A 9,298-nucleotide genomic window follows, 5' to 3' on the forward strand; every position below is an offset into this window, starting at 1 on the left:
ATCCGCCACACTAACACTGTGTCAAGAGGACATTCACAACCATCGCTCGATGCGACAAATTTTGTTCGTTTTCTTCTCTCCTCTTCGCACGCACACTCACTCCCATTGAGTGTAAACCAAAGTAAATGCATGTCTTCGCTTGAATTTAGAGCGCCCGCTCACTCACAGCGATGGACGCAGTCACTGCATTCAGTTACTGAGAATTTAGCTGTAAACTGAATATCTATGCTGAAATGATTCTCTGCCTATACTTTCCCATAGGGTGGCAGCACCAAGAAAATTCAAATTGTCGCGCTGTTTTGTTCGGAAAAAAATTCCGAAATTAAATTGATTTGCCTATTGAAAGTGCATTTTCTCCTCTCATGAGAGCGCTCGCGTCGCTACAGTTGTCATTTAAGTTGTTTTCGGTCTTGCTGCCATCCGATATACTTTCCCCTAAACTTTTCTGTGTACGAAAAAGTAAAATTATTTACATTTCATGCAATTTTATTGAACAAATAAACACGGTTTCAGTTTTGATTTTGGATGAAAACACATTTTAATAAATATAGAAAATTATCAAAAATATCAGTTTTCTTTGATTTTATACGGAATAGACTTTCACATAGTCAACAATCAGACCGGAATCCCGGCTATTCCACGTTGAGTACCATTCATCAGCATTCATGTAAAAGCTCAGTTCTGCCTATAAATTAAATTTGAAATGATTTGATTCAATATATTAAATTAACCAATCGCCAAAAACGAGCAACAAAAACGCCGGCTGTACGTGGAACCGTGCGTTAGATCAATATATATTGACAAATAAAAATGCCCCTTGAAAAATTGTGATCTAACGCACGGTTCCACGTACAGCCGGCATTTTTGTTGCTCGTGTTATTAAAATTAAAATATATTTAGTTCTAGATGGATTTTTCAAAATTATGTCAACGCCGGTAAATATGAAGTGATACCGGGAAAATTTATATTGATATATCAAGTTTCCCGGTGAACAAATCAAAATTTCCATCTTTAGTTTCTGTGTGCACATGGCCGTACAGCCGCTGAGAAAAAAATTACCTTTGGTGACGTATTTTCCCAAGGTTTTGGTGTCTTTAGCCATCCAGTCTGTGAATTATCTGGAATACATAACCATATATATCACACCTCAATTTCCTAATAAACCACATTTTATTTTAAGTCCTTACGACATTTTTTCGATATTACCTGGAAAATCCGCATTTCCGCCAACGCCCACACCAAGGGCTATGTGAAATTCTTGATCGAATGGTGCCATATTTGTCCCTGCTTCCCAATAAATCGCATTTGCAATAGATTTCAATTGTTTATAGCCGCCAGTATCCGTTCCTAAACAGTAATTTCAATCGGATTTTTATTATTTATTATTTAGTGATGAGCACATGTCAAATACTTTGATAAAATTTATACTGTGATTCATATTATCAATATTTTCAACAGGTTTTCTCTTAGATCGAGAAAAAAAATCTAAAAAGCTGATTGGAATGTCCTGTGAAAGGCGTTTTTTAACATAGATCCCTTTGAAAAAACATCAAAGAATGAACATTGTGCGCAAGTTCAATTCGACAACGCCATAACGGATAGAGTGGCCGTGTGTTTTCAGATAATGTGTACAAAAAATGTGTATGATACTGATGAAGAAGAGAGTTTGAAGAAGATTCAGAACAGACTGCGGAGTGCACAGCAAGTGTATGAACTCGATCCGGTCTTCGTTTGGTTTTGGGTGGTATTTTCAATTGACAATAAATAATCGCCAATATCATTGTTTAATTGGACATTACAAGCGCAAAGAAAAGTGAAGAGACTTGACTCGCCAAATCAATGAACGAATTACGCGAATGATTCGATTTTTAGCCAGGTCCACGCTCTGCAGATTTCAACGTGTATGTAGACCACATTCTTTGCCATCTCAGTGCAAAGTATGAATACGCTCTGCAGGATTTGTTACAGTACATTGCAACAGAATGGCACCGGATTTTTATCCCTCGAGGTAAAATCATTTTCAAATATCTTGAAGTGACCAAATATTTTCAATACTTTTTACATTAGTGGGTAATAGCAGAAATAAAGTTAAACATCAATTTCCTATGTGGTAGGTATAAATTTTGCAGAAAGTTTTGGTGTTCTGACGAAAATGCATTTTACCCCGAGAGGTAAATTTATCCCGATCAACAAAAATTGGCCGAAAGAGAATTGGAAAAACTTGCGATAAAATTGATCAATGACAAACGAACATTGGAAGCTCGCCAGTCAAAGGCTATCGGCGCACAGGAGTTCGAATACTGTTCGAGAAAATGAGCTGACATTTTTGCACAACAAAGTTATGCTTTCGACAGGTGGAAAAACCGAAAAAAGCCGATGGAATGAGGAAGAAGAAGTATCGGTATTATTTGTGCCGTGGATGTGAGAAAGTGCCTGAAGCAACAGAAGCTGTCAACAACAACCATTTGCGCAGAACAAATCGACAGCTTACGAAGCAACGAAAGAATGTTTGTAATTTAATCCTTTAGAATTTTCTTACTAAAAAACCGCAAAATATTAATATAAAATCCTTTTTTTATAGTATAAACAGAATTTTAGGAAGACAAACTTCCCTTGTTACATTTGTTTTAATGAATAGACTAATTGAGATTGGATGTCCTTATCAATATTATGAAATAATCAAATAAAAAATGAATAAAGTGTGTTAGTGTTTTCAAGTTGAATATATTGGCATTAAATGCAATTTTACCGAATTCGATGCCGTCCACTAAAAATTTTATGCTTGAACTAGTCCAAACGACCGAATACGTGTGGAAATCATTTCCAAAGTGCTCCGTTCCAAAATGAATCTGTTAATGTTGAGGAAATTATTACGCATTATTACTCAATTTAGGGTAAATTATTATATTTACTCACACTTTTTCGAGCAGCCTCACGAACTGTATCACCTGAAAATAGGTTTGAAGGAAAAATACATAGGTTTAGCAGAATATACACAGAGAGCTAGTGCGATTGAATGCTCACCGTTGGCGATCACACAAATACCAGTCAGAATTTTGCCATCAAGTGGGATACCGTCTGATTTTTCTAAGATTTCATTCCCGCGAATGAAGGCGATACGAATTTGACCATTTAAATAAGCCAAGTCCCCTGTTCCTCTATATATATTGTCTGATGGTTCCAAAAATATTTCTGTTATGGAAAAAAAGAAATGTATGAGAATATCAAAGGCAATGAGATCGATGAAGTGTCTAGTTTCGTACGAGGAAAAATCCAGTCTCCCTTCGGCAATTTCGCACGAATTTCAACCCTGCCATATTTAAAGTTGAATGTTTTTTTCGAACGGAACTTGGTCGAAACAACTGGCGGCAAAATCCGTTTCAATCCTGCTTGTCTCTCGCATTCCTGTTTTGGATCAATGAACGATGTACACCTAAAAAAAACATAGGCTTTATAAAATACATAGATAGAGCTAGTGCGATTGAATGATCTAGTTTGAGTCTAAAAGATAAAATTATTTTCAAAGAAGTATTACTCCCTGGAGTCAATGAGAAAATGACCAGAACGTATATCAGTTTCTGAAAATCCCGATTCATGAACACGATACAACAGTTTTGGAAATATGTTCAAATTTCCATTGGACACATTCCACACACTCGGATAATTTTCGTAAAGCACAAATTCAGCATCCTATTTTGAATCGAAGGAAAATTAATTCAATATTAAATCAAAATACAAATAAGTCAATATTGAAAATATCTGAGTATGTATAATTACCTCAAATTCTAAAGGCATTCTAACATCTTGACTCCAACGATCAAGTAAACCCTGATTGAATTGTTCTTCAAATATCAAAGTTCCCTTACAACTGACACGTTTTCTATTGACTGTAGTTATAGATGGCTGACAATTTTGATGACTTTGTTGATTGTTCTGATTCTGTTGACTGTGATGATTTTGTTGGTTTTGTTGATTATATTGATTTTGTTCGTTGTATTGATTTTGGCTTTGCTGCTGATTATTGTATTGGTTGTTTTGATTTATTTGTTGGTGTTGTTGTTGCTGTTGGTTTTGTTGATGATAATGATTTGGTTCTGTGGTTCCGGGCCAATAGTTTGTCGAAGTAGCTCTTGTTGTAGACCTTGTAGTAGGTCTAGTTGTGCTTGTTCGTGTAGGTCTCACCGTTGGTCGGGATGGTCTTGTCGTGTATTCTTGGTATTGTGTTTGCGGTTGTGTATATATGTTTGGCTCTTCATAAACGAAAATTGGTGTGGTTCTGGTTGTTCTTTGTGTTGTGTATTCTTGTTCCCATGATGAAACACCACCATTACTATAATTCACGTCATCACTTGATCCAATCGATCCTCCTGATCCACTTGATCCACTTAATCCACTTGATCCTCCATAATGAGAATCGTAAACAAAATGATCTACATTTGAATTGGGCGATAATTTTATTATGCAGATAGCTAACTTTATATGTGGAGTCAAAACCTGGATATTACCTGGATATACATATCGTTGATTGTCTAAGCGGTACCCAAAGTTTCCATGTTGAACATATATCCAAAAGTGAAGGACATCCCCACGTTGTAATTGATACTGATTATTTTCATAAGACCACCATCCACTTGACTTAGTTCTAGCTTCCCCATAAAAGTCGCCAACTTCATTTGCTTGAATCTCTTTATTAATCTTTCCGTGAAATGCATATAGAAGAATCCCATTCGCATCTATTTAAATTTAAAATTTCGAATTTTCAATGAAAAACGGAAATCAGTGATAATTTCGCTGTAAAACAATCTAAAATAGTTGGGTTTTTCAGTAAATAGTCGTACGTATTTGTGTTATGTTATCACATGAAGTTCAAGATCATGTAACACTATGAGCTCGCGGCTTTCAAGCGTCATATCGTTCGTATCAGTGTAGCAGTGTTTTGTTTCATTTGATAATACCGACCATTTGTTCATATTTCTTTTTGTGTCACCAAAATGAAACTGGTTTTTTGCTTCTCTTTCAATAAAATGTCACTTTACCACATCCGAAAAATGTATGTTTGTGACTGCATTTAAATGTCGAAATGACTATTTTCATTAAATACAGAATTAGAAAATAAACACATATCGCAGATGATGGAATTACACTAAACTGCGCAACAAGTGAGTGGTTCATAATGTCAGTTAAATCATGTAAAGTGTACATGATTTGCGTCGCAAAGGGAAAACCCGTGCATTTTTGTATCAATAATCAATTTACGAGAAGGAATATAGCATCATAATAGGAAATGGAGAAGATTGCTTACCTGGAATTGAAATGCGAAAACCTCGCGACAAAACTACAGCGGTTGGCTGTGGAATTTGATAGTCTGATCTGCTTTGACCAGTCACAATATTTAGTGTGATAACACTTAAAATGAACAACACTCCACAATATTTACACTCCATTTGCTCAAGTATAATTGGATGTTAGCATCCTTTCCAATGAAACAAATGACCGGAGGTGATGATGGTGAAGATGACGATAATTTTGTGTTACTCCTTTCAAACACTATTTGTTAGCTTATTCGTTGGCCATTTCTTTCTCGCTTATCAACGTTCCCAAAAATAAATTCAAATTACTGCGACAAATATTAGTGACAACAATATAAATAACATTCAATGCACGGAAACACCAACTATAATTGAATTAATCGTTTCCAAGTGACAGAAACTAAGGTGTAATGCGCTGTATACAGCCTTAGTGGAAGGACGCACACAATAACTAACAACTGATACTGCCCAATACGTTTCTATCTATAACGATGTATTGTCGTTTGACGATGTTTTTGTGTGATTGAGATGTGGCGGTGATCGTTTCTCACTTGATCGGCAATGCCAGACGTATGCTAGATCAACTGCCTCTATTAAAGTCGTTGTTCTGAATACGAAAACAACATACAAACGAAAAAGACGCCTGAACTAATATCAAGAGTATAAATCGAACTGAAGCATCAATCCATTTCAATGAAGAGATACGCACCGTTTTTGGCTAAAACCCGATTTTCATGTTATCACAGTTGCTTTTTCTCCATTCATTCCATCCTTATCACACTCACATTTGAATTGCTGGCATAGTCTGGATTGGTGAAATATCTGATTTAATTGAATCTTTTTCAATAACAATCTCAATTAAATATATTTTTCAACCCAATTCCACAATGAGAATTTCTCATTTTATTTTTGGTTTGATGAAATACAAATAAAAAACTTGTTTTGATAGATTTGTCATTTAACGCCTTTCAACTTCCTCACATGTAGGTGTCGCTTAACATATGTTTTGACATTTGCTTTATAATTGCAAGTTCAGAATGAAGTTGGGTTATGGTGCCGCTTTTGCCACAAACTTCTCATCAATTATATTTCATCCATTGAAAGAATTGGATAATTTTCCTCTGTAGTTTCACAACCAATAATTTTTCCTATAGAATTTATTTGGTGTTAAATATGGCTGACTTTGCAAAATTCGCCAACCTTCCTGGCATCGTATGTATTATTTTATAGGTTTTAAAGTATGTCAGAATAATTTTTTGTTTTTTTTTTGTGTTTCTCCGTAGGCCTACGATCAACCAGACGTTTATGAAAATAAAACACCTGATGCTCCCGAATGCACGTCAAACTTATATGAAGACACCGAAGCTGAATGCATCGAACGCTTGCATTTCTCGTCCGACAATTCCAACAATAAGATAGATTATTCTCAACATAATGTGCGCGGTGGTTGCTGGGAGCTAGCGGGTCATGGTGAAAAAGAGACGCCAATTGAAAAGTATCGACGCATCAAATGTGAAATGGATGAGCTTTTGAATGAAATCGTGGATCTAAATATATGTGCAGCCGTTTCAAAGAAGGATAAAGAAAGCTATGAAGCTGTGAGCCAAGCTGTAAACAGTGCACAAAAAGTATTGGGTAGTTTAAAATTGGACAGTGTGCTCGGTAGTGAAACGATTCCATCTGCATGCGACAGTGAGATTAAAAAATTGCTCATTCAAATAGAAGGTTTTCGGAAAAACAATGCCAGCCAAATTTCAGCTGAAAAATCTACACAACAGTTGGAACAGACAAAAAGAATCGCCGAACTGGAGGCCCGTTTGCATCATATTGAAGTCATCATCGGTAAAAATCATTCTCAACCAGATAAACTCAACAGATTGGCTAGCACATTTGATACTAGAGACACCTCACTCGTCGATACCGTCCAACAAATTTCAACAAAAGCCGCTTTATTACAACCAGCTCAACTGGATTTAATCGAGAATCGAGTCTCAGTGTTGTCTAGCAAACTCAATACAATCAAGGAAAAAGCATTGGTTATAAGTGGAAAAAATGGTGCAAACGATGAAAGCGATAGGGTCGCGGCTCTTTATGACATTGCCAAGAAAGTTGAACCAATTTCGAAATTTTTACCAGACATGCTGAATCGAATGCAGGTACCTGTCTATTATCTAGCATTTAATGACTATTACTCTTACCTAGCATTTAACCTCTAATCTAAATCACTCACTTGCAGGCTTTGGAAACACTTCACAGTCATGGTGAATATCTGACAGACAAATTAAATTTTCCCTCCTTTCAATGAAGTCTAAAATGTCTTTTTTTCTTGTTCACACAGCTAACAGCTTCAACAAAACGACTTCTGAGTTAGAATCGACACAATCTACGTTAGTTTCAAACCTGAATGGAAATAAAGCTCTTCTGCAAAACGTCCAAGAGACATTCGCCTTGAATTTGGAAAGTGTAAACCAAGAGATTGAAAAACTCGAAACACGGCTTAAAGCTTCCGAAAAGAAATGAATCTCATATACTTAACTTTCACACTTACATAATTGTGATTCGAATGGCTATCAAATCAGTATTGAGTCATTAGGTTAAGATTAATCTTTATCAAAATAAATATATCCGTTATTGTTGACCTTCAAACCGTAAAACGAGCACTGTATGCCCAAGACCAACTTCCAACCAAAGGTTTTTTTTAATCATACCTGCATAAAATAACTATGGTTCGATTCCTTGAACATTTGGCTACATAAATTGCGTCAACATCACATATGTGTATAAACATATAGAGGTGGCCATTTTATCAATTTTGGCCGAAAAAATCCCAACGGCCAATTTGCTGGCCTATTTTGATGTTTTACACCGAAAATAACATTTACTTTTCAAGAACTTTCCAATGATATACATAACTTTTTGATCCGACCACCTGTTCAAAATCTCAAAAAAAAAAAATTTCAAATTTTTTTTGACGTTAATATCGGCCATAGTGTTATTTGTATGTATATGTTTGTGAAGAGATCCAGATTGCTATCTCCACTTTATTGAAAAATTCCAAAAACACTTTTGTAGTCTTTCATTTTTCGATTTTCTATAACTTTTATCACCTTTAAAGGTAATTTGTGTACTTTTCCAATCTCTAATCGCTGAAGTATTTAAATTTAAAAATAAAAATTGAAGAAAAAACTGACATTTCTATTTAAAATGCATTATGGGCACTCAGGCACCGGTTTCACAAACAACGTTAGAAAAGAGGTTTCACGGTTTGAAGGTTATTTATGTGAAAAACGGAAAACGAATACTTGCAAAAGAGAAAATAAACTATGATAATCATGGAATTGTCAGCGATTTTTCATCAAAGTATGCAAAACAAATATAACAGCAACGTGACTCTCTTTTGCGTGCGAAGGAATCAAATTCATTACATCAAATTTTGACAGTGAAGAATATAGCAAAAATTACGAAGAGTACGAAGTTTTAAATCAATGGCTAGAAATTTTCGTTGAATCAACATGGGTTTGTGTCATTGAGAATAAAAATGGAATTTACCGATACCGGCCGTTTAAATATGAATCATTTATGTGTTCATGGTAAGAAATAGGAGGCAAGTGACTCAAGTAAAGATATTTTTACTTCAATATCTTGAATTGTTCAAAAATATTTCAGAAGATATGCGTCTTCTATCTCATACCACGAACACAGAAATGATTCGCATATTTAACGGAGTGGCTGAAACATTGGTAAATTCCAAATGGCGTTAACATTAGCGTATGTAATATGAATTTATAACCACATGCGTCACCCTAGAAAAATGCCCAGTTTTTGTTATCCATGGCTGCGTTTGCCTAACAAAAATAAACGGTTTTAGTTAATAAATTTCAACCTACATACACTACCGTGCAAAAGTTTGGAACCACTAGGTATTTTTCATACAAATTGACTATTTTTGGTGGACTCATTAACATATTTCGGAAACACCTGCACTCTTG

The 9,298-nt window shown here is 35.3% G+C and overlaps 2 protein-coding genes across 4 annotated transcripts; one reads left to right on the top strand and one right to left on the bottom strand.

The window, feature by feature from the left end:
- Positions 1 to 513: 513 nt before the first annotated feature.
- LOC129575195 (gram-negative bacteria-binding protein 1-like) lies at positions 514 to 6,296 on the bottom strand. Of its 3 annotated transcripts, XM_055458216.1 has the most exons (12): positions 6,019 to 6,296; positions 5,303 to 5,916; positions 4,506 to 4,733; positions 3,778 to 4,430; positions 3,536 to 3,690; positions 3,264 to 3,433; positions 3,025 to 3,192; positions 2,917 to 2,948; positions 2,750 to 2,849; positions 1,207 to 1,347; positions 1,060 to 1,118; positions 514 to 685 (listed from the first exon to the last, which is right to left on the bottom strand). In XM_055458216.1, the coding sequence occupies exons 2-12, from the start codon at positions 5,442 to 5,444 to the stop codon at positions 584 to 586; spliced, it is 1,950 nt and encodes a 649-aa protein (XP_055314191.1). In that variant the 5' UTR covers positions 5,445 to 5,916; positions 6,019 to 6,296; the 3' UTR covers positions 514 to 583. The 3 variants fall into 3 exon arrangements, 2 of the variants coding, with proteins under 2 accessions (XP_055314191.1, XP_055314190.1); XM_055458215.1 differs by having other exon boundaries at positions 5,303 to 6,274; XR_008688764.1 differs by lacking the exons at positions 514 to 685; positions 2,750 to 2,849; positions 6,019 to 6,296 and having other exon boundaries at positions 5,303 to 5,987.
- A 26-nt stretch (positions 6,297 to 6,322) lies between these two features.
- On the top strand, positions 6,323 to 8,647 carry LOC129575201 (dynactin subunit 2-like). Its single transcript, XM_055458232.1, has 4 exons — positions 6,323 to 6,521; positions 6,593 to 7,465; positions 7,546 to 7,570; positions 7,648 to 8,647. Exons 1-4 carry the CDS (start codon positions 6,483 to 6,485, stop codon positions 7,827 to 7,829), a joined length of 1,119 nt encoding a protein of 372 aa, XP_055314207.1. The 5' UTR covers positions 6,323 to 6,482; the 3' UTR covers positions 7,830 to 8,647.
- Positions 8,648 to 9,298: the final 651 nt, after the last annotated feature.

Source organism: Sitodiplosis mosellana, unplaced genomic scaffold, assembly GCF_009176505.1.
Source record: "Sitodiplosis mosellana isolate CC-2019 unplaced genomic scaffold, AAFC_SMos_1.0 Smas_scaffold_6166, whole genome shotgun sequence".
Classification (NCBI taxonomy): Eukaryota; Metazoa; Arthropoda; class Insecta; order Diptera; family Cecidomyiidae; genus Sitodiplosis; species Sitodiplosis mosellana.

Coding starts and splice junctions, on each gene's coding strand:
- LOC129575195 (XM_055458216.1), bottom strand. CDS start 5,444: ATGGAGTGTAAATATTGTGGAGTGTTGTTCATTTTAAGTGTTATCACA. Junction 4,734..5,302: donor TTTTCGCATTTCAATTCCAG/GTAAGCAATCTT, acceptor AAATTTAAATAG/ATGCGAATGGGATTCTTCTA. Junction 1,119..1,206: donor CGGAAATGCGGATTTTCCAG/GTAATATCGAAA, acceptor TATGTATTCCAG/ATAATTCACAGACTGGATGG.
- LOC129575201 (XM_055458232.1), top strand. CDS start 6,483: ATGGCTGACTTTGCAAAATTCGCCAACCTTCCTGGCATC. Junction 7,466..7,545: donor ACATGCTGAATCGAATGCAG/GTACCTGTCTAT, acceptor ACTCACTTGCAG/GCTTTGGAAACACTTCACAG. Junction 7,571..7,647: donor GGAAACACTTCACAGTCATG/GTGAATATCTGA, acceptor TTGTTCACACAG/CTAACAGCTTCAACAAAACG.